Raw genomic sequence first — 24,871 nt, 5'->3', positions numbered from 1 at the left:
AACTGTAATTGATTTATAGAAGATTTTAATAGAAACGGTTTCCGGATATTTGTATTTTTATCGTAAGCGAGAAACTCTAATTAAACTACTACACAATATATTACTACAACATAACTGCAAGTAAACTTGTTCTGACACTCCTAAAACAAACGAATGATAGAGTTATTAAATAGGTGCTGTAAAGTAGTACTCAAGTTTGTTTAATAAACTGACAAATAAAAAGGTAATAAGTGCCTAAATTGCTACTCAAAACAATATTTAGAAGTTTGTTCCTACTTAATAGCTCTTTAGAACATCTTTTCTTAAGGCACTTACTACGTTTAATGGTGCTGTTTAAAGCAAAACTTTTGATATTTTAATGTTGGTAAACGTGAAAAACTTCGTTATAGGTAACTTACTACCTAGACATGAAAATGTATTATTTAAAGCGGATAAAGTTCGTTAAAATACAAACTAGAATATTAAAAATGTACTTAGATAAAATGTTAGAGATCAATCGTGGAGATTAACCTCTCGTACACAGAATGTCCCGTAAGTTGACATCCAAATGGCACCTGATGATCGGCAAGGTTCCAACTATTATCAGATAAATATAAGATAAAATCTAAGTCCTAGAGTTATTTTTCAGTTGCTTCTCTCTCTTACAGTTGATTCTCGTGTGGATCCGCGTTCCGGCACACAAAGGGTTAGTTCGCAATATACAAATATTGACATCTGTAAGTATTTATAAATGAATTCGACTTAGGTAATACAAAGGTAATACAGCATAAGTGTAGTATAAGTTCAGTTAATATAAATTACCCTTAATATAATTTTACTTTACGTTCAAATTAATCGAAACGAGAGCGGGTTCGGTTCTCTATTGGCCGCCTTGAATAAATCAACCAATCAGAGCGCCCAACGCGCTCCCGTTTCGAACACTTTAAATATAAAGTAAACTCGTACTAATGGTACAGGTTAGCCATTAAAAATTATTTATTATTATCAAATTACGATTGCTTACTCAATAAATGAAAGAAAAACAAACAAATAAACATACTCACATTGGCATTTATAATACTAGTTGAATTATTATGTATGTATTAAGTTATAAGTACCGCTGGCCGCTCGCAGTTGCACCGCTACATAACCTCATTTTTTCGACCGCCGGTATCGTCGAAGCGTTACGAAAGCTTATAATTCACTCATAAAACAACACTTATATAATATACTTGCATATGTATACATCTATATCATGTTCAGACCCTTTTTTGTTCAACAGATGTTGCTGATTTAACTTTGTAATAAAACTTGGAAAGTAAATTAAGTAAAACCTTTCTTTTTGTGTTAGCATAAACTAATAAATTGTCATTTGGAAATATCTAATGGAATAGTAAAGAAGTATATTCATTAATTGTTCCACTTGATAATGCAAATTATGTTTATGTAATACATTAAACCAGTATCTATTCTATTGCAAATAAATAGGCATATATCGTCCCCATTTTAATGAAATCGACGCGTGCAAATATTACTTATACGCGTAGTAAATGTACCACGATTCAAGATAATAAAACAAAAATGAATGGAATTTGTTAAATTATTTATTACAATAATTAAACACAGCTCGAAATATCACTTATCAGACCGTTGGGCGAGTACTTGGTAGCACAATTATTTTTGCAAAGGAGTGGAGGACCAAATTAGGACCACGTCGGACCAAAGGACCAAGTTTTAGGTTTGAGCTGTGAGGTGGTTGAGACTTATTAGACGAAGTGGACAGCTTCAGGGGCGGCTTCAGCGTTGAAGGCGATACCAGTAGCACTCTCGATCCAGTCGATGTAGTCACCGACGCCGGTGAAGGCTGGAAAAGGAATATTGAATATAGAGTATGGACACAGAATGGTATGGATAGTTTATGAATGAGATATGGAGAAAGGGAGAGTATGGAGTATGGGTAAAGAGTTTAACAATAAGACTTTTCCAGGATATTTAGCTTGTCTGTCGTTTTTACGTTGTTGTCACTTAAGAATGAATGGAAATATGGACGTACAAGAGACGACTAACGAAAATACTCGTATGGATAAATTTTATAAAGAATGATTTGATACAAAAAAGAGATATCCAAAGTAACTTGTAATAAGAGAAGTAAAATGATGGTGATAATTGTTTTTTTTTTTTATTAAGGCATTCGTAATCATGGCACTTGCCTCAGTGCAAAAATGTTGAAAACACAAATAAATATAGAAAATATATCGTATTCCGTTATAACTTAGTGTTAGCGACAGCGACCATGACAGTTAAAAAAAAGTAAAAGTGTTACTCTACGTAGATTTTACGACTTTAATTACATAAGGTAGGCCTAGATAAGTTTAGTACTTATTTAATGTAGGCCCAGCTAAGTAATTACCGTATTTTATTCAACTGGTTTATTGCCCAAACAATTAGGTTAAGGTAATTGTAAAAACTGATAGTAAAATTGGATAGAAATTAATGTTATTTTAAGGTGTACGGCGGCAAACGAGATGGCGTCTAATGGTTAGCAATCGACGTCGCCCATTAACACCCGGAACACCAGGGAAGTTACAAGTGCGTTGCCGCTCTTTTTGGGGGTTTATTTGTGCCTCTAGTAACCCCATGGTAAAACACAGCGCATGCGGTGGTTCATCATCATCAACAGCCTAAAAGTGGCCACTGCTGACCAAAGCCCTCTTCTCACACGGAGAAGGTTTGAGCATTAATCACCACGCTTGTTCAATGCGGATTGCCGATTTCAAACTTACAATTATAAATTATAAAGCCCAGATTTCCTCACAATGTGTTCCTTCACCGTTTGTCAATGGTGTCTAAATAATCTTGCGGTATATAACTATACGATGGTTAACTATTGCTAAAGATGTAATTAAAGATACTCACAGCCATCGGATCCGGTGAGAAGTCCGACTTGAGCACCTTCGCTTACAACGGGGGCTCCAAGGTCGAACTGTAAGGAGATTACATTATATAACATCATATCTTTATACCGTATGGAGAAACCTCTTATGACTTAATTTAAACCACATATTTTTCATCATCCTGGCTGACGATGTACGATAAATGAGCGAAGTAGGCCTAGTAGGTAAGCTAAAAAGTGCATTATTCTGTTTGAGCTAATTTCAAATACCAGAAATACCAGTCTTTACAAATACGACATTATAACAGCAGCGCCGCATATCCGTAACATTCCTAAACAACCTATAATATTACAGTTCTTCTATGGTCAAGAAACATGAAACTAATCCCACAGAATTTAATACTTGATTAATTTCATTATTTATTTTGTTTGAACATTTGAAACTCTTGCAGAGTATTAAATGATCCTGTATTTAGATAACTTCATAAAACATGTCATACAATCCTAATTCCCTATTAATTCGAATGGAAATAATGTAAACCTTCTCTGAAGCTAGGTTTCTATTCAAAAAATCTGAAGAATGGATACTTTGAAAGTGGTACAGCATAAAATACCTAGTTTCATCGACTTCTTGACTCTAATATTTTAAGAATGTTTCAACAGCTATGCTAATCTTTTAGATAACAAAAAGGATATTTGAATAATTAATATTTCGTTATACAATCTTATTAGCAGCATGTTCAAAATCTTAAACTGAGCTGTACGAATATGTAAAATGTTATGAAATACATGTTTAGATACATTACATAGCCAAAAAAAATATTATATAGCCGCCTTGTTTGCTTTGCCAAGTTTTTAATCAAAAATCCACTGATCTATTGTACTGTACTCTATTCTATTCTATTCTACTGTACTCTACTCAAATCTAATCTAATCTACTCTATTCTAGTTTACTTTACTTTACTGCAAGCAAGGAATTCGAATTCTCCAGTACATTTTTAGTAATAAGGTTTCTTATGTAACTTAACCTGTAGGTATGTTAGTAATTTGATTTTATTTAAATAAACTTAAAAAAATGTTTGCTTGAACAGTGATCACTAAAATCATTGACGAAAATATGCTACTTTTTTTAATAGTTGTTAATTTACCTCGGTAGCCTCAAAGTCGCCGGAAACGCTGAAACCATCGTCTCCAGAGATGGCGGCTTCGTAGCAGTTCAGCTGCTCACCAGGTTCTGTAAAATATCTCTATCAATACCGAAAAATATAGACTTAGACACTACTGCACAAGTAGACGTGCGTAAGTAAATAAATTGTTTCAATGAATTATACTTAAAAAAAAAACATTATTCTGTCTGTAATGTGTCATGAACCTCTAAATTATTCTGTAACAAAAACAAGGTAGTGATGAAGGTGATAATGATCATATTCCTTTATATTAGAATTATCACAATACTCACTGCCGTCGCTAGCACCGAAGGCGCAGAAGGTACCAGATTCGGAGGCAGAGCCGGACAGGGAGATGGGAGCGATGTTTTCTGGAAACAAACAAACAGGTAACATTAACAAAAATAATCCTTAAAATCAAATCTTTCTAAAATGTAATACTCTGGACACAGTACACTACACCTAGTCGCCTAGGTACTTCTAGTACAGTGGTACGGTAGTGGTCCTTTGATACGAAAACACTTATAGACTCTAGATAATTGTTTCAAAGGAAGTTTAAATTATTAATTATTTAATTTAATAGTAAAAACAACATCATCAATTAAAATACACAACCCAGAAATATTAACAACAATAAAGAAACATCACGGCAACCGACCCATTAAAATATTACATTGGAAAAAATGCCACTGCCAAATGAACCGGTCCGACCTTACCCTAGCAAAACAATCGCAATAAAATCGCGTCGTTAGCCGAATTTTTGGAAAAACCAACGTGGGCACTACATCGGAAACATGGCAGGGTTGCCCGGAAACGTTAATTAAAATGTAGCAACACGGGCCACGGGGGCTCGGCCGGCCGCCCGGTACGGCTCGGAACGGACCGTGGGCGGCGCGGACCTCTCAACACGACTTTATTAATCGGCCGATTGCTTTCGGCAAACCGTTTTAATTGTCGAGCGAGACTCTGGCCTCCGGATTATCTTGATTGGAACGAAATTGTTTATTATAAATGGTTCATTAATTTTTAAAAGACCTTGTTTTAATGTATTTTCTTTTTTATCCGACTTCATTTATTTTCTTTGTTTTAAGATGAAAATGATTTTTTCTTTTTTGTTTTGTTTTGATTTGAATGCTTTAACGTAGTGTTTGATTTATCAATCGACTAGGTACGTAAATTGAGTTGTAGGTAGTTGATAAATATCAAATCTATTTCAAACTAAAATAGTCTGTTAAATAAATTCTTATCCGTAGCTACTTAACTTTATCACACTTTATCAATGTAATTGTAACCTGTTATCCATAAAAATGAAAACTCATGCAACAAGGTTCTCAACATTTTTGAGAGAAAATTAAAAAATATTCCCAGAAACTAGAAAGGAAAACCAAAAACCGCTTCCAATTCCAATATGAGAAATCGAAATATTTGCTAACAAAACTGGGTCAGGTCCGGAGCGGTCCACAAGTTTAAAACAAAATTGAATTCGAAAAAAGAATCCGACAGTTTTCCTGCGAATTTGAATACCCAACGTTCTGTTTTGCAAAAATATTATTCGCGGTAAGTAATAAACATTGGATTAGCAGGGGCTTAATTTTCTTTTAGAGACAATTACTTCCAAATTAACAAGAATTTTGTGGACATTTTTCGTTATTAATTACAATTTTATATTATTGGTGACACGTGTTGGAACTTGGAATGCTGTTAAGCACGAGACCAAATTAAGAAAGTGCCTAATTCTCTAGTGCTTAAGGTATTTGTATCATAGTAAAATCAGGTCTCCAATGATCTTCTATTGTAATCAATTTTGTTGTTAGATCTTCTGACTTTTACATCCGAATACTGAAACGCTACTCAATTTTAAGTTGTACTTTAATATCGTCCCGTCTCTGGCTTTTGTAAAGAATTTGTCGTGACAGAACTATTCTTGAGAGCGTCTTAAAATTGAGTGATGTTTGAGTAGTTGCCGTCGTTTGTTAGGGCGCAGAAAGTTTCGATAATGGACGATTTCTTAAAATTAAAAATGTTTTGGTGGAACAATCAGCTGAATACTGACCAGTGGTTTCGATCACTCTGTTGAGGTTGATGAGGGCAAGGTTGTTCTTGCCAGAGGCAGCATCGTACTCAGGGTGGAGGACAGCCTGGGAGTTCTCGGTGACGAAGGAAGGCCTGATCACGTCCACGACGCCGTAGCGGATCCAGATGAAACGCTGGCTGCAAACAAACCGGTTTATTAGTACCGTCAACTAACTTCGTACTGCTGTACCCTTTTTTTGAAGGGGGAAAATCATCCAATGACTTCTCCCGCCCTGGGCGAGGCGAGAACCCACTAATCCTTTATTCGTAAGTAATCCTTTAGTCGGTAAGAGTCCGATATAACCTGCTGTCTGACGTACATCGTAAGACAAAGGGTATCCATGAGGATTTCTTTGAGGATGAGGAAAAAAAGGCAGCTCTGGATCAGAAGTATGACATATGAGTTTACTTTACGTATAAAGTAATCGAAACAAGAGCGCGTTCGGCGCTCTGATTGGCTGGCTCGAATAAACCGCCCAATCAGAGCGCTCTCGTTTCGATTATTTTAAATGTAAAATAAACTCGTACTAAGGGTACTGGACGACTGGACCGGTCGTCCAGCCATTGTTCTAACCGTTTGAACTATTGATGTGATCCACAAGTTGTTGTTCTGTAACTACATCTTTACTCTGTATCTAACTGATATGATGATATCATGAATCCTGTATATTACTATGAACTTCATAATATAAAGTTTATATTACACCCACAAGAACAAGACAAGTTCTAATGTTAGGATAACATCTGAATCATCACGAGAGGATTCATTGAAAAATAAGTATTACTGGGCTTTTTTCGGATTTTCGAAAATTTCTCGGTAGTAGCACGGAGTCTGGAATTGTGTCCAGGATATGGCAATAGGCTCACCCCCTATTACATGGGACTTATAACACAAATGGTAGGTGGGTGTACATTATGTAGCGGCATTGCGTGCCGTAATGTTGACTGCACGGTTGGCGCGGTGGCTGGGCAACTGGCTGCCGTGCAACGGGTAGCGGGTTCGATTCCCGCACGGAGCAACTCTTTGTGTGATCCACAAATTGTTGTTTCGGGTTTTCACCCATGACACAGGAGAAAATAAGAATGTGCACTCTCTGCCTACCCCTTCGGGGATAAAAGTCGTGACGTGTGATTCATTGAAATAAATGCCTTGACTTTAACGTACTCAGCGACGCAGCTAGCAGCGGTGAGCACCCAGCCGCTGCCGATGAGGGATCCGGCGCAGGTGTCCAGGAGGCCACTGGTGGAGACGGCGATGCGGAGGTGCACCAACCAGGGGTTCTCACCCAGGGCGGCGGGGCTGCCGGATTCTGGACGAAGACAGTTATGGTTAGATAAGAATTACATACATACATACATAACCTCACGCCTGTGTGGGGGTAGGCAGAGACAATGGAACGCCAATTGCCACGGTTCTTACACACTTCTTTCGCTTCATCAACAGTCATCAATCTTTTCATGCATGCTCGTCGGTTAAAGGTACTTTTAATTTGGCCCTTTTTTAATATATCGCCAATTTGGTCGCTATATGTCCGTCTGGGGGTTAGATAAGAATTGTTAGGGATTATTAGGTATGTGAGTAAGTACTCTACAATACTAAATACAAGAGAGAGATGAATGGGATGAGAGGAAGAAAGAAAAAAACAATTTGGTCAGTAATTACATAGGGTAAATGCGCCTGTTCGCGTCCACCTACCAGTTCACTTCCATTTTACGGATCAACATGAATGTAAGATATTTAAAATGTGTAAGATCAAACGGATGTGTAGTAACTGCAAGTGGTAGTTTTTAAATTTTCGGTAATTCTTAAAGGTTCCGTAATATGAACGCGTACTGTTTGATGGATGCGAATAGGCGGATTTACCATATGTCTGAGTTTTCCACGAGGCTCTCCAATTACTTCGCATACGACTTCATAACTTTACTTTGTTTTACTATCTAAACACAGCATACTATAGATATTATGACCATATATTTTCATTCTTTCTTCCTGTATTTTTATTTTATTAATCTCATTTTCATTTTAACAGTGCCTATCCTCAATTAAATGTCATTCTACAGTGTAAGGGTAAATGATTAAATACTTACTCTCGACGCCAGTGTGGCGACCCTGGAACAAGAAACATTGGATAAGTATTTGAAAACAAAATTATCCTAAAAACGTTAAAAGCTCTGAAATATGAAGACGCTTTTCCTGTTTATTCCGATTGTCTTTTCTCTTTTCCCAATTATCAGGCAAAATGTGATAATGTACATATACTATGTACATTATATACTATGTACATTATATACTATGTACAGTATATTATACAGATACGGAGCTGCGGACAACTACCAAGTTACCGAAGCTGCGGCTCAAAGCAGGAGAAGGATCGGAGTGGTTTTTACTTTTAGTCAGTAAGAGGTGGTAAGAGTCTAACGCTTGTTCGTACCTAAGGCGGGAGTGGGAAATGAAATCTTTGGATGATTTGCCCCTCCCAAAAAAGAAGGTAGGTATATATACTATACAGTACTTAAGAAAACATATAAAAAAATGTAGTCGTAATAATATAAAATAAATAATTATCTGTTGGCACAAATATTGAAACAGTAAGTTAATGGAAAAAACAGATATCAAAAACAAAATGTAAAGATAAACATTAATCTAGGAATTAAATATAATTAATTAGAAGCATTAACATTAAGATTAGGCTTAATTACAAATCTAATTAGATAAGGCACCACATTGATAACGCTTTAAGTAGGTACCTTAGCTTAGGGTTTTCCGTAATTGACAATTTAAAAAAATAGAAGTTGATAAAGAACATACTTAAGTCCTAAAAAAATCTATACTAATAATACTAATACGAGGAAACTGTACTTGTAGGTTATAAAACATCACGCTATGACTAATAGGAGTCGAGTAGCGGGTAATAGCTGAGCCTGTAGCCAAATATCATTTATCGCTTGTCTACATGTTGAGTAGAAAACTAAAATTATATGGGATTGACGTAAAGGGGTTTGAGTAACTTTGTATGGACTTGTGGCGTCATTTTTTTTTTCAGCGGCCACCAATAATTTTCATGTTACTTTGTTCTGCTGTGTTCATTACACATATATGTTCAATTATTTTTATCCTAAGTTATATCAAAGCTGAGATATTTGAGTTTGAAGAATTTAAAAATGTAGTCTCTATAAATACTTCAAATACCGTCCTGTGTGAAAAAAATCTTAGTTATTGTATATTATTAGAAGATTGATATTAGTTATTGGCTTTACTGTTTCTCGACCTCTCGTCTGTCAATGTGACATTAGTATTGGGCCCTAGGAAATAATAAAAACACAGTATTATAACTTATTTCATTTATTACATGATTTTTAAAAACACATTTACGTATTAACTTTCTTCGTCCATTTCGTTCTCAATGTCATGTCGAATAATGGTATCTAAAAATTGTGCCGGCGGAGTCAGATTATTTTGATATCTGCCCCATCTCATGTACCATATAATAGACATTATATGCGAACAGCAGCCTGTCAAATTATACGATCTACGACAAGTGCCGCCAACACGATTTAAGCTGCGTCGGCAATAGATACAAAATGCACCGTAATTTTTTTTTTTTTATATGCTCGGTCTGTCAATGAAATGTCAATGAAACGTCCAATGAAATGCCAAGTCGTTATAATTATCCACAAGTCCACGAGAGATTAGAAGCGTAAAAAGTAACACACAACAGTAGGGGACGAGCTGTTACTGTTACTACACAAGTACACACCATCGGCCCATAGATAAAGACATTGGGGGTCCGTTCGATTCATCTACGTCACTGTATTTGAATTATTTTATTTAGCATTCCTAAAAAAATATGGCAGACACCCAAAAGAGTGCAATAACATTTAATAACTTCTTCGATAACTTCTTCGAAAACCAAATATCTCAGTTCCGATATGGTTTAGAGAAATATGGCCATAATAGCTTTTGATCGCTGTATTCTATTCTTTCATAATATTTAAGTTTCATTACTGGCCGCTAAACTTCAAAACGACGCCAACTTTACCCAAACCCCTTTTGACATTTCTTGTCAGTGTCATCCCTGTTCATTGGGTTTTATACTGGAGACTCGCAATAAAGAAAAAAAGATTTCTACTCTCTTTGTAGACAATCGCTTAACATATGGCTAAAGGCTCTGGCATTTTTGAGTACCTACCTAGGTAAAAACCTAGTTTCAAGCCTCTCCTAAAGTTTGAGGAACCCTTAAACTAAGATAGGTAGCATTTGAAGACATTTTGGTTATTATCAATATGTAGGTAACACCTAACAGTACAAGCAATAAAAGCAAGGGTTTCATTTAGGTGCTTCGTTACGTACCAATCCATAACTTTCTTTAAAAAATGATCTAACGTTCTTTAGATCATTTTCTAGTCTTCTATAGGCATATAAGCTAATTATACTGTTAAGTATCGGCTTACTCACGTAACTTTTTGACGAGGAACTCGACTAGTTTCAAGCTATGCTAGAGGCTCTTATTCTTGTCTTAGATTATGTCTTAGAACTTAGGTACTTAGGTAAAAAATTTCTTTTTTCCACCTCTCTATTGTTTTATTTTTCTAATTTTATCTTCAACCTGATCAAGTAATAATTATTTTCGATTAAAAATAAAGATAAAATCTAAACCATTAGCTGAACCAGATACCCGCGTTTGTTGTCTAAAATAAAAACTAATGATTATCGTCATATTTACCTACCTATCTAATGTGAATATTAGTATTATCATTCTATCTGATGATACTAATCAACTGGTTTGTTTTGGGAAAACCAAATGTTTGATAATGTTTAAGTAGGTATATACTTATTACTTAGGTACTTAAGACAAATTGATGATTAAAATGCTAATTAATGATCGGAAAAAAGAAAAGTTGCACGAGTCCCAGTCTAAAGTGATTATATTATACTTTACACCTATTTTAGATAATTTTTGACTTCCTATAATCATCCTATAGTTACCTACTGTATACCTACTATATATTCTTAATTCTATCATTTAAGACTTGTACAAATTATAACACAAATTAAGAAGTTATTGATAGGAAAGGAACCTATCAGACTAATATTATAAATGTGATAGTTTGTTGGTTTGGGTGTTTGTCCGGCAATCATTCTGAAACTACTGAACGGATTTTGATGAAATTTGGTATACAGACAACGTAAGAGCTGAGAGAGAGCTGACTTGGGTTTTAGGAGATTTTATCACCTCTGGCAGAAGATCATAAAATTCTTGAAAAAGATAAAAGAATTGACCAAGCATCTACAGGCTGTTTAAGCAACGCATACGAAATCCAGTGTTGTAAATAAAAGAAAGAATTACCTGCACGGCGACGAGCACGCACAACAAAACAAAAGCGAAACCCTTCATCTTCCAACGGTCAATTCACTGACTATAATGAATTAATTGCCACCTACTTCATATACTAATTAGTGCTTCTTATCAAAGATAACAGAAACGACGTTATATCATAATCTTTTGATACAAATACTGATTACTAATTGTATTCTATGGCCAGAGGCGGACTTAATCTTGGGAGCGCCTTAGGGAAGCACTTCATTGGCGCCCCTAACTTTATTGGCGCCCCACCGTCACTCTACGTACCAATTTGATATTCAAGCTTGTATAGGCGTAAGAACGCATTGCGAACGAAGTTTTGAGTCTTACTTTGCTTTGATAATTCGTACTAATTGTTTATTTAATATCTACGGAACCGAAATCAAGTGTCTTTAACTAGCGAACTTAATTTTATTTATGATTTACCAACATTTTTTTTACACCAGTTCAATTGAAAAATGCATGCTTTGATATCGAATTGGCACATTACAGAATCACACTACAGTTGGGTAGTGGGAACGCGAATCTTGCGGCGACCCTCTGTAACCTGGCGCCCTAGACACTTGCCTAGTTTGCTTTAGGGACAATCCGGCTCTGTCTACGGCTCTTTATGAATTTTAATCCACAGATAATGTTGCGTACTTATTTTTAAAGAAACAAACGGATATTTGGATTAGATACTTTGACGTATATTAGGGTTTTTTGTACCGATTAGTAATTAATGTATCTAATTTGCTTAAAAATCAGGATGTTAATTAGTTTTTGGATTTCACGTTTAAGTAAGTATTCGTCTGTGGAAAGTACGGTAGTCAGATTAGATACCCTACATGTCTTACCGGCTTTTATTCCTGGAGTTACAAAGTTCTGTGGTCTTTTTATGTAATAGGAGACAATTGAGTCAATCTGCGGCCTTAGTCTGCTATTAAAATTGTGTCAGAATGGTCGATCATTGAGCAGTGCAAGAGGGAAGGAGCTATACAACCTACATAGTTCGTCCCTCCACTGCTGACACCAAGTGATCAGTGCCCTTAGTCTGCTATTACACTTGTGTCAGAATGGTCGATCATTGAGCAGTGCAAGAGAGACACAATTGTAATAGCAGACTAAGGACCCTGATCACTTGGTGTCATCAGCACCACCCACGATTGTCCGTCACTGGCAACGCCCGGGGTCTCGGAGAATCATAAAGAGTTTAAAATTTAGTGTAGAATTGTAATCTAGTGCATCATCTCATCGTTCAATTGTCTAAACCACATTTATTTAGAAATCTTTGAAACCCAAAACGACTTTTCATGGAAAAAATTTATACTATGAAAAATTAACCAATATTTTATTGTAACTTATAATTTGATATTGTTATCAAAGAATCGTGTGCCAAGATATTATCATTTAAACACTTAATTAAATTAAATTAAAGCATCGTCATCCTTATTATTTATTGATTAAAAACCATGAAGTACATTATATGCAATTCCATTGAAACCAATAAACACTTCAAGCTTTAACACTATTTCATAGACAAGAGCTTATAAAATTACCTACCAATAACCACAAGAATCGAACTCACGACCGACAAGGCATAAAGCAAAACGTGATTAGAGATTAAATTGTTCTGGCTCATTAGCTAAATAATTATTTCAAGTAATTATGAGCGCAGACACGGCACATTAGGCGCGAGGATGATTAATTGTGGGTCCTACCGACCCCAGGGTGTTTAGATACGGTATAGGCACCTAAGAAGTGTGCCTACTTCATTATTTTTGAAGTCAAACAACTGTACTCATTCATTTAATGGTTACTTGACCCGATTGTTTTAGAAACAAAATTGTTGGTTGGGAATAGTTAAAGTAATCATTTAATGACTCTGAGTACGGCAGTTAGTAAGATTGTAAGTATAGGTTAGTAAAGGTAGGTACCTATATCTTTGCTTTGTGCGAACCAAAATGACTGAAAGTAACAAATAGGCACAAACGATTAAATTGAAAGAACAAATTAATTGTTTCAATGAAATGGCTGTAAAACAGTAGGTAAAATATTTTTTAAAGGTACTCTCGCTACAATATAACGCCGATACCCTTAGCGCAACAGCGCCCTCTATAAGTGTAATGCATTTCTATGGATACTTTAATTCAGTTTACTTTTTAGTGTCATTTTAAGTACCTACCTACTGTTATCTTTCAAAATCTCTACTTGGCAGTAACACAAAACCTAAGTATGAACAACATCAGGTATCTGTCGCTACTACGTCAATATCTACCTATTTATCAGAGACAATCCGCATTAACGAGTGATTACATGAATACTTACCTAATTTAAATCGAGTTACCGATTACGAATACCTGACGATAGTCAAAAACATGAACCTGTAACACTAAACGTCTTTACATCCTTGTATCTACTTAAATAAGTAGGTATTCAATTCAATGCTTTACTTGCCTAATCTTGGTGAGTTCGATTTATATTAAAAAAATATCATGTCTCACTCGAGTCACTACATAAAGTCGCTATACTCGCACTAGTCACTATACGTACTGTATAAGGTGTAAGCTGTAACCTTGTTTTCATAAGGAGAAGTCATTGGATGATTTCTGAAATGAAGAAAACAAGAAGAAATCATCATCTCAAGAAATCATCATCGAAAAGTAGGAGCGAGGTGGTAAGGCGGGACCTTACCACCTAACCAAAGTAGGAGCGACTACTTTTCGAGCCGAAACCACCGAAACCTGCTAGGTAGTCCGCAGCTCCGGACCGTGACATGTAACCTAGACCCGGAATAATAAACTATAGGTCACACTAAAGAAATTGTTATACACTGCTCCAACCCTGCACGGCCCACAGATGGGGCCCAGTAGGGCTGATGCCTGATCCGGAGCTGCGGACTACCTAGCGGGTTTACCGGGGCTCCAGCTCGACAAGCAGGAATAGGAACGGGGTGGTTTTTAATCAGTAAGTCTGACCTGACACTTTCTCTCGGCTCGCCCAGGGCGGGAGAAGTATAAGGATGATTTTGCCCCCTCAAAAAAAAACCCCCTGTACGGTTCAATGTTTAGAAACCATATGATATCAACCCATAAATATCACATACAACTGAACACCTTACAGAAAGCCTACACAACATGTCGCATGGGACGTGTAATCCCTATTTACAATGGATTGTCACCAATATAAGCTCGAGGCGGTAACGTAACGATGTCAAGCAGCTACTTACAATATCGGAAAACACTGTAACATGCTACATAGAAATGACATTACGCTTATTTCCCCCTTTAGTTGTTACGAGTCTGTAAATAGGTATTATTCTGACTGCTATAGCGCGATAGATAGGTATTAAATTTTTTCAATAGTCTTTTTTGTACATTTAATCGGTCGACGTTCGGCCGCTATCTCACCTGATGATAAGTGATGATGCGGCCTACGATGGAGCACGTCTGCCCATAAGCAACCTATTCACTCGGGCTTTGTGATACCCAGGTTATACCCATCAGGAAACACAGACTCCGGCAGAGAGTTCCACTCCCTAGCAGTTCGCACAAGGAAGCTTGAAGCGAAGCACTTCGTGGGAGTCGTCATTGACTCAATGCCTAATCTTGTGTAGGTATTTCTTTCCCCAGCCGTAACTCCAGAACGGGGGAGTTTGCGAATTATCGTATTTTTCTTCTTTGAAGCACGGGGTATAAAATAAAACCATGTTTTGCTTAACTTATAAATATAATTTACGGAAGTATACATTTAATGTATAAATATCATTTGTCCTTAGGGCTTTCCGCCGTTACTCTATCGTCTTTCTTCTGCGACCAACTTCGCGAGCGTCGCGCCTCAGTCTGGTTGGGCGACACAACCTTCTTGGAGTCAGATCGGTCGTGGTCGTGTCTGCTGGTTGACCTGGAGCGAGAGCGCCGAGACCGGGAGCGGGATCGACGGTGAGATCGCGACCGAGACCGCGATCGTGAGTGGTAGGATCTGGAAGAAATATTTTAGTTATGTTACAATCAAACACATGTTAGGTAATAAGGAAGAAATATGTGCTCGCACTAAATAATAAACTACTAAATTAACACAGCGTTGATATAAAACAACGGGTAATTTACATAAACAGCTAGAATTTAGAAAGATCAATCATTTCTTTTTAAAACCCCTTTTCAATGTATCTATAATTAGCTCTAAACTCATTAAAATCTCATGCAATTATCTTCACAGTTCTAGCATACCTGGATCTTCTGCTCCTAGACCTGGACCGCCGACTCCTGCTCCTAGACCTGCGACTCCGTGACCGCGAGCGGGTGTATGACCGCCGGCGCGACCGCGACCGTGACCGCGAGTATGACCGCCGCCGCGACCGAGACCGCGACCGCGACTCCCGCGACCGACCGCGCGTTCTGTCCTCGTGTTCGCTGTGAGGATTGCCCTCTGTTAGCTTCTTGAAGTATCTGCAAAAAGGATGGTGAAATTATTTTCCGTAAACGTCATTTCAGCTTGCAACAGCAAGCTACCTAGATAAATCCCTAATCGTGTAAGGCCATTTTAACATTCTTCTTCTCAATCGTACACTCTTGGCAGAGTGGTCGTGGTTGCTTCGATGATATTAGGAGGTTAAGTCGTCGGTCTTCTCAGCATCAATTGCCTTCCTGGCAATGGTTTTCCATTTCTGGCGGTTCATTGCGTTACGAGAACATTCAGCCATTGAGTTTTGCGTGATTTTTTTAATACTGTCTGTAATAATTATTAGGTTAACATGTTAAAATGTTAACCTAATAATTATTACTTTTGCTATATTTAGTTGGACTTGGAAATATATTCAGACTCTAGTGCATGTATGATTAAAACCTTAAACCTTTGACCAAACAACATATTTTAAGCAAAACACTGACCTGTAATACTGGTGATTGGCATCGGGTCCATCGAAGTACGGCATGCGTGTGTTCCTCCCCCTCCCCCGTCCCCGTCCCCGCGGGCGGCGGTACTCCCCCGGCGGCGGGTAGTACGTCCCGCGCACCGGGTAGTACATCGACGCTGTGGACAAAACACATTAAGTATACTTGCACTACTTTTTTTAATGGGAGAAGCCGGTAAATGAGCTGACGGATCATCTGATGGTAAGCAATCGGCGCCGTGAACATCCGCTGCATCAGAGGGGTCACAAGTGCCTTACCGGCCTTTTGGGGGTTAGGAATTTGAATATATGACTATGAATAAGAGCTACTATGTTTTGTTGCTTATTTATTAGCGTGAAGTCTATTTGTTCAATCGTTGTGTGACTGTAACTTTTAAAAAAAATATGTTCAACAAGTTGACAGTAACAAATTCTTTATTGGACAAACAAACCTCAATCTACAGTAGTGCCATCTGGTGATCAAAGAAACGGTAGCCCTAAACAGGGTGGAAAATATTAAAGGAAAATCACAGCAAAAAGGTTTGTTAAATTTAAATACAGAAGTGACGGAAAAGGAAGATTATTGAATACCACTATAACAACCTGTGTTATGAATGTCGATCAAGTTACTGATAGTTTAACTGTATTTGATGAATTTCATGTAGAACATATATTATGTGAAATTATAGGCCAATTAAACTAACCGAAACTTAACCAGAGCCTCAAGCCAAATGTCTTGTAGAGGAGAAAACTAAATTATATAGGATTGACATTTTGACACATGTCAGTGTCATCCCTATACATTAAGCTTTCTACTCTCTCGTTAGAGAAGCGATAAAGTGGCATTTGGATAAAGGCTCAGATACGATAACCTTCCTTTTCACTATCACATTAGCAAATCCCCAGTACATATCTACCCTTTATGAAATAAGAATTAGAAGTAATATGTGAAAGGAAGACAACTTAAGCAGATACATAAAAGATACTCATACTTTGCGGCGGGTAGGCGTAGCTGGGCGGACAGGGGAACGGGTAGCCGAAACCATACGGCTGCATGCTGTATAAACTCGCAGCTAGAACAATTAAATAAAATATTAGTCATCATTTTACTTTAAATGCTCATAATACTTGTGTGTTGTTGTGAATTACAGTTTTAAACAAAACAGATAGATCACTATAAGGTAACAGGCGAGATATTTACCAAACGTCATCCTATTATTAAATATATAAAACGGTTGCCATCAAGAAGAAAAAAAAAGTAACAGTCCCACAATACCTCTTCAACAATGAATTACACATTCATCTCTGTCTAACCCTGTACTAAACTTCATCCCAATCCCAATCCCTTTAACCGTTTTGACGTGATTGAATAACAAGCATACACACAAACACATATACTCGCAAAGTTTCGCATTTATAATATTCGTATAAGTAAGATTGGAGTCATAAAGTGCTCTGTAGCAAAAATTTCGATATTTACGTTTAAACTGAATGTTCTATTTCAAAAACTACAAAAAATTCATAATCAACTCTCTGGACAACGAAAACACAAGAGGAAGCGGCACACTCAGCTCAAATTAAGCAGATAAGTGGCAAACAAGTTACGGCGCGCAGTCATAACATAACCTAGAAATTATTAATCACTACCGTCATCTATCGAGAAATAACAACAAACCAATCAATAATGGAAAAAAATATGATAGAAGTAATGGAAATACTCCTCGAGAAAATGAAATTAGAATTAAAAAAACAAACTGAAACCATAACTGAAAATCTAACTAAAAGCTTCGAAGAAAAAATTAACCCATGGGTAGAAGAGAACTTAGCACTAAAAAAAGAAGTAGTGGAATTGAAAAACAAAGTGGCAGCTCTCGAAAAGGAAACAAGAAGAAATAACGTAATCCTCCACGGCGTCCCTGAAAACGAAAAGAATAATTCCGAACTGCTACAGCTGATATTGAAAACACTTAATGAAAGCAGCAAAGGTGAAGAGAACAAATGGGACCAATGGGAGGTGAGCAAAGTACACAGGCTAGGAAAGAAGTTAGACAATAAAGCGAGACCTATTTTGATAACCACTACTCTGGCGTGGAGAAAAATTGAGATTCTGAGGCTCAATAAGAAGTTTCCAGATGGCATATATGCCACTGAAGACTTTCCGAAAGATGTTATTCAAAGAAGAAACGACTTGAAGCCAAAACTAAAAGAAGAACTAAAAAAGGGTAACATCGCCTACATTCGCTATGACAAACTGATAATCAAAGAAAACACAGTTGAAAAAAGAAAACGCTCGCCATCCAAATCCCCAAAAACTACTTCCAACAACCAAGTAGCCCAAAACCCCAAGAAACTCAACAAGACAAGCGCTTTTACAACATACAGAACCCATGCCACCAACGACCTAGAAGACCAATAGCAATCCACAAATAGCCTCCGGAAGATCCATTGTAATACATCTAAGAAAGAAAAAACAACACAACAACTAAGTCCCAACCCGGCTGGTCCCCGTGGGACGTTTGACCGCAACCCTCCAAGCAACAAAATAAAACTACACACACTCAAAATAGCCACATATAATGTAAGATCACTTTCCTCCGACCTTCGCTTGCTTGAACTGCAGCATGCCCTAGAAAATATAAATTATGATGTGCTGGGTCTCGCAGAAGTGAGAAGAATAGGAAACAAAATCGAGGAATATGATGAACATATTTTCTGCTATGTTGGAGAAACAATCGGATTACATGGAGTTGGCTTCCTGATAAAGAAAAAATATAAATCAAATATCCTTAATTTCACCGGAATATCAGAACGAGTTGCACTACTACGAATGAAATTTTCAGAAGATCCTATATCTTTAATACAAGTCTATGCTCCCACTGAACAGTCATCAGAAGAGGAAATTGATAAATTCTACAACGACTTACAGAAAACACACGACTTATCAGACAAAACAGTAATGGTACTTGGAGACTTCAACGCAAGAATAGGAGAACCCGAAGTACACGAACAACTAATAATGGGGAAATATGGATATGGGAAACGCAACAAAAGAGGAGAAAAACTAATCCAGTATGCTAACGAGTATAAGCTGTCAATAATAAACACTTATTTCAAGAAAAGCTCAAACCGAAGATGGACTTGGATATCGCCGGACTCTAAAACTAAGAACGAAATAGACTTTATACTAAGCAACCAACCAAATAATATAACAAACTTCGAAGTACTAAGTAAAGTTAAGTTCCCGTCAGACCACCGGTTATTGAGAGTTTCAATAAAAATATCAAAACCGAAAAAAAGCAGAAAAGCTTTTAAAACCCTACCAAAACCACCAACAACAGACAAAGAAATTTCCAATTACTTAGAAAACCTACATGAAAACACAACAAAGTATTTACCATTCTTGCAAACAACAAACGAGGTCCAAGCCTACTACAATAAAATAGAAGAAATTATTACCACTAGTCTCAAAATCAAAGAAGAAAATAAGAAAACAAGGAAAACTTCTGATATCTTGAGTGAAAATACCCTGCAACTAATCAATAGACGGTCAGAATTGATACACACCAATACTAAAACGAAACAAATAAAAGACGAACTCAAAGACATATTTAAAAAAACAAGCAAATCAATCCGAGAAGACTATAACAACTACAGAAGGAAAATCATAGAGGCAAATATCACACAATACAGAAGCACTAAGAGAGCAAACAAAAAATTAAACACACAAAAAGACTGGATACAAGCACTGAAGAAAGATCAACCAGAACAAGGCCATACAAACACAAGAAAAGAAGTCCTTGAACGGGCCACACAATTCTACAAAATACTATACACAAGATCTCCAGAAGCCAATGATCAGGAAGAAACAATAATCACAGAGAAACAAGAAAATAGAGAACTACAACCAATACTAGATAGAGAAGTTTTAAATCACATAAAGAAACTAAAAAATGAGAAAAGCCCAGGTCCAGACGGAATCAGCAATGAAGCCCTGAAAACAGGTGCGCCAATACTACTTACATTCCTGACCAGACTTTTCAACACAATATTAGAAGCTGGTATTGTACCGCGCCAATGGTGCGAATCAGACATTGTCCTTCTTTACAAAAAAGGCAACCCACTAGACATTGAGAATTACAGGCCAATAAGCCTTCTTCCCAGCACATACAAACTATTTGCTTCAGTGATACTGTCAAGAATCTCAGAAAAGATTGACAGCAAACAGCCAATCGAACAGGCAGGTTTCCGCTCAGGATATTCTACAATCGACCATATACATTCTCTAGAACAAGTTATTGAAAAATTTAAAGAGTATAACCAACCCCTATATCTTGGCTTCATCGATTACTCTAAAGCCTTCGATAGCATATCACATTCTTCCATATGGAAAGCACTACGCTCTTGCAATGTGGAGGAAAAATATATAACCATATTAAGAAATATATATACAAACAGCTCAAGCATAATAAAACTAGAAAGTAAGGGAGATAAGATATCTATAGAAAGAGGAGTCAGGCAAGGAGACCCTCTGTCTCCAAAATTGTTCATTGCAGTCCTGGAGGATATATTCCAAAACATCAGCTGGAGTAAACAAGGTATATGGATAACTGATAAACATTTAAGTCACCTCAGGTTCGCAGATGATATTGTTATCTTTGCAAAGTCAGCCTTAGAGCTACAACAGATGATTCAAAACCTAAGTAAAGAAAGCAATAAGGTCGGACTACAACTAAATACAAGCAAAACCAAAGTGATGACAAATGGCCCTAAAAAGACAATATGGATAGACAGCAACAACCAAATTGACTATGTCGAAGCATATATATACCTTGGCAAACAAATATCATTCAGCCAGGACAGCAATGAAAAAGAGGTAGAGAGAAGACTAAACTGCTCCTGGAAAAGTTTTTGGTCACAAAAAGAAATTATGAAAGGCAATTACAATATGGCTCTAAAAAAGATTGTAATGGATACATGCATTCTGCCTAGCTTAGTATATGGATGCCAAACGTGGACCTTCACTAACAACATCAAAAACAAAATCACAACAACACAACGCGCTATGGAGAGAAGTATGCTAAAATTTAAAAAACTTGATAAAATAAGAAGTGAAGTAATTAGAAAAACGACACAAGTTACAGACGCGCGTCAACACGCCTTAAAGTTGAAATGGCAGTGGGCAGGCCACATTACCAGATACAAAGACAAAAGGTGGACTTCAAAAACAACATTATGGACAGGACCATTAGGGAAGAGAAATGTTGGAAGACCTAAGAAAAGATGGGTAGATGACATCATTGAAGTGGCAGGAAAAAGCTGGTGGCGACTCGGACTAGACAAGGAACAGTGGAAGAAAATGGAGGAGGCTTATACCCAAAAGGGATCCATTTAATTTAATATAGGATAAGATTACTAACTAAACTTAAATGTACTAATTAATGGAATTAAAAGCTTTATAAATAAATAAATAAATATAAAGATTGGAGTATAATTCTCACCTGTAGCCTTATTATACTCCATCTCTCGTTCTGGCGTGGTCAGTCTTTCTGTTTTAATTTTCTTGTGGTTGTCCCTATCACTGCGTCTGGCGCGCTCGTCTGATGATTCAGAGCTGATGGAAGAATCACGTTTTGGCTTCTTGGTTTCAAGCACTGATCTAATTACTATGCGACCTGGAAAGATATAATTTAGTTTTAGAAAAGGGATAATAATTATGATGTGGGACTTGAGAAAATAAGAAAAGAGAACTTAAATATCTTGAGAGAATTGGAATAAAGAACTGAAGTAACATGAAGATGTACACATAATGTGTGTGTGTGTGTAAACGCAGTAGTTGTCAGTTTGGCTGGTAATCTGGCAGTCTGCATGTATATCAATCTGCAGATTAGGCTAAACAACCTATCATGACTGAAATTCTCGATAAAAGTATGGCAAAATCTCAGATTAAATTGTGGTGACTTCCCCCTCTTCAATAGGGGATAATAAAAATTGTTTTGTAGTCAAACAACTAGTCTATAATAGTCAAACAACTAGTAATAAAAATTGTTTTGTAGTCTAACAATAGACTGTCAGCTGATAACAATGACTGCATAGTGCATAGTTGGCGCAATGTCTAGGTAACCTGCATCCACGCAACATCTAGTGGGTTCGATTCCAACATGGAACAACTCTTTGTGTGATCTACAAATTGTTCTTTCGGGTCTGGGTGTCATGTGTATGAGAACTTGTATGTTTGTAAACGCAGTCACAACACAGAAGAAAACGCCAGTGTAGGGCAGTATAAAAAAAATAAAAACATGGTACACAAATAAGTCCACTAACCATTCAGAGCATTATTATAGTTCTGCCGCTGCTCCTCCAGCAGGTCTTGTTGTTGTCGCTTGAACTTGTCGATGATGCGCGCGCGCGCATTCCTCTCGCCCGGCAAGTAGTGCTGCTCGCGGTTACCATTGCGCTGCAGTTCGGGACGCAACTGGAAATTTAGAAGATTAATTTGCAACCAAATAAGATCAATGGAGAAAAGCTTTACTCTACGTCTCTACGTCGCACAGCCTACGTCGAGGCGTCTGCGCACGCTGCTAATGATGAAGAGTCCCTCTGTGACTCGAAACTAGTAAAGCTTTTCTCCATGAATTTACGTGAGCTAGCCGTGATTTTTAGTTAATTTAGTATGTCTCACGATAGTTACTATAAAAAAACAATTAAGATCAATAAAAAACTAGTACTCAATAAAAAAATTGCAAAATAAATCAAAAATACATTTAAAATTAATATTTGTACTTCAGTCTCAGAAAATAGGGGATAACAATATGGCAGTTTGGTCAGCTCTTAGAAAACTTCATGTAGTTTAAGTTTTTGCCATTAAAGAGCCATCATACTCCATACAGTTACATAGCTCCTCTGTATCTACATAATTTTAAGCATAACACAAGAGCTCCTTATATCAAATACCTTCACACTCTTACCTCAATCCTCTTAAACAGTTCTTCAATCAGCCGGATGGCCTGCAACTTCTTCTGTGCCTTAACAAGTTTCCTCTGCTCCTCGGCCACCTTACTGTTAAGGTCCAGGTTATCACTCTGCATCAGTTTAGCCAACTGTTTCTTCTTGCGTCTCTCTTCTCTTTCTCGCATTTTCTCTAGCTTTTCTCTCTCTGAACGCTCATACTTTTGCCTGAAAAGTATGTGTGTACATTAGAATACTTGAAAAATGTTGTATATGTTGTAAATCAAAATGGAAGTGCGTTTTACCTCTCTTTGGCCTCTCTTTTGGCTACTCTTTCTTTCTCTGCCCTCTCCTCATCTTCTTTAGCTTTTTGTCGCGAGGCCAGCCTCTCGCGGACAATAGATCTCCTCTTCACAGCTGCATCAGTCATGTGCTTAGTTTTATCAAATTCAACTTTAATGCCACACCATTCTGCTATGTCATCACGCTTCCTTAAAAGCTTGCGGCCTCTTAATGCATCCATGCAGCGAACAAAGCCAACATATTCACTGAACTGCACATAGATCTCAAAGTATAGGGCAGCCTCCTGCGGTGGGGTTGTGATACCCCTCATTGGAGCCTTCATCTGCATTCTGTACGGATCAGACACTGGAATGTCCACTTGTCGCACTGAACCAAACTTCTCAAATATCTTCTTCACTAAGCTCTCTGAAGGCAGCGCATCCTCATCCTGGTCTCTACTGTGTATAAACCATCTGATGGGCAGGTTAGAAATATGGATGGTGTCTGGACGTTCTCCAGGTTTCATCTCATCCATTTCTGTAGTATCTCGAAAGAACGAATCCCAGTCATGGCGACTAGGGAAATCAGACTTTGCTTCACAGACCCTGACCTTCAGCTGGTCAGGGTACTCCTTTAGCTGAACCACACGGTCTTCGAGCCTCGCCAACACTCTATCGAGATTATCACGACTCTCTAGTTCCGCGTCAAACCTTATCACTTCCGAACTATGCTTTGACACTTTTAACACGGAGAAATTATCCGGGAGGATCATCTTTCGCAATTTCTCCATAAGTTCCCAGTTTGAAATGGACTTGCCGTGTACCTTGTGGGAGGGGAGCTGGACAGAAATGTTAATCTTTGCAAAGGATTTAAGATACAAACGCTGCGGCAAATATAAAGCCGTAGCGTCTGAGGAATCTCTGCAGACTTGTATGTTCATTGTGACAACCTAAATCGTCCTTAACCTTACCTAACCTAACAATATGGACATCAACAATGAAAATAAACAAAATTAATTACAATGAAATGATGAAAAGATAGTCTCAAGTTCATAAATCTACATAAATACATCAAAAATCATTTAATAGAACAACTTATAACTTTTAGATCTAATACAATGAGAAATGACCAAAATTTAGTCCAGCATAAGCCTCCATCGCAACTCCTTCAAAGGGCACACAGTCAGAAATTTCACAAGCGTATTTTCTAAACCGAAACTTCAATTATTTTCACTTTTACAAGCATTTCCCCATTTTTCCTCCATTTTGCTTGTTGCTTGACTTGACAGATTGACAGTTTT

At 37.2% G+C, this 24,871-nt stretch overlaps 2 protein-coding genes across 3 annotated transcripts; both read right to left on the bottom strand.

Annotated features, from left to right (window-relative positions):
* Positions 1 to 1,565: 1,565 nt before the first annotated feature.
* Positions 1,566 to 11,605, bottom strand: LOC118273955 (trypsin II-P29). Its single transcript, XM_035591239.2, has 8 exons — positions 11,460 to 11,605; positions 8,200 to 8,221; positions 7,277 to 7,421; positions 6,092 to 6,249; positions 4,332 to 4,409; positions 4,021 to 4,106; positions 2,896 to 2,962; positions 1,566 to 1,843 (listed from the first exon to the last, which is right to left on the bottom strand). Exons 1-8 carry the CDS (start codon positions 11,505 to 11,507, stop codon positions 1,746 to 1,748), a joined length of 702 nt encoding a protein of 233 aa, XP_035447132.1. The 5' UTR covers positions 11,508 to 11,605; the 3' UTR covers positions 1,566 to 1,745.
* A 3,558-nt stretch (positions 11,606 to 15,163) lies between these two features.
* LOC118273953 (A-kinase anchor protein 17A) lies at positions 15,164 to 24,871 on the bottom strand. Of its 2 annotated transcripts, XM_035591237.2 has the most exons (9): positions 24,701 to 24,871; positions 23,595 to 24,409; positions 23,310 to 23,517; positions 22,666 to 22,816; positions 21,843 to 22,016; positions 17,337 to 17,417; positions 16,343 to 16,484; positions 15,683 to 15,901; positions 15,164 to 15,434 (listed from the first exon to the last, which is right to left on the bottom strand). In XM_035591237.2, the coding sequence occupies exons 2-9, from the start codon at positions 24,359 to 24,361 to the stop codon at positions 15,218 to 15,220; spliced, it is 1,959 nt and encodes a 652-aa protein (XP_035447130.1). In that variant the 5' UTR covers positions 24,362 to 24,409; positions 24,701 to 24,871; the 3' UTR covers positions 15,164 to 15,217. The 2 variants fall into 2 exon arrangements, with proteins under 2 accessions (XP_035447130.1, XP_035447128.1); XM_035591235.2 differs by having other exon boundaries at positions 23,595 to 24,871.

Source organism: Spodoptera frugiperda, chromosome 3 (assembly GCF_023101765.2).
Source record: "Spodoptera frugiperda isolate SF20-4 chromosome 3, AGI-APGP_CSIRO_Sfru_2.0, whole genome shotgun sequence".
NCBI classification, from domain to species: Eukaryota; Metazoa; Arthropoda; class Insecta; order Lepidoptera; family Noctuidae; genus Spodoptera; species Spodoptera frugiperda.
This window is presented reverse-complemented; position numbering and strand designations above follow the sequence as displayed.

Excerpts from the sequence above, each read along its gene's own strand:
- LOC118273955 (XM_035591239.2), bottom strand. The coding sequence starts at position 11,507 with ATGAAGGGTTTCGCTTTTGTTTTGTTGTGCGTGCTCGTCGCCGTGCAG. Across the intron at positions 8,222-11,459 it reads GCGTGCTCGTCGCCGTGCAG|GGTCGCCACACTGGCGTCGA; the intron begins GTAATTCTTTCT and ends TTCTTGTTCCAG. Across the intron at positions 1,844-2,895 it reads TCTCACCGGATCCGATGGCT|CCTTCACCGGCGTCGGTGAC; the intron begins GTGAGTATCTTT and ends TTCCTTTTCCAG.
- LOC118273953 (XM_035591235.2), bottom strand. The coding sequence starts at position 24,511 with ATGAACATACAAGTCTGCAGAGATTCCTCAGACGCTACGGCTTTATAT. Across the intron at positions 16,485-17,336 it reads CTACGCCTACCCGCCGCAAA|CGTCGATGTACTACCCGGTG; the intron begins GTATGAGTATCT and ends TTTTGTCCACAG. Across the intron at positions 15,435-15,682 it reads TCTAGGAGCAGAAGATCCAG|ATCCTACCACTCACGATCGC; the intron begins GTATGCTAGAAC and ends TATTTCTTCCAG.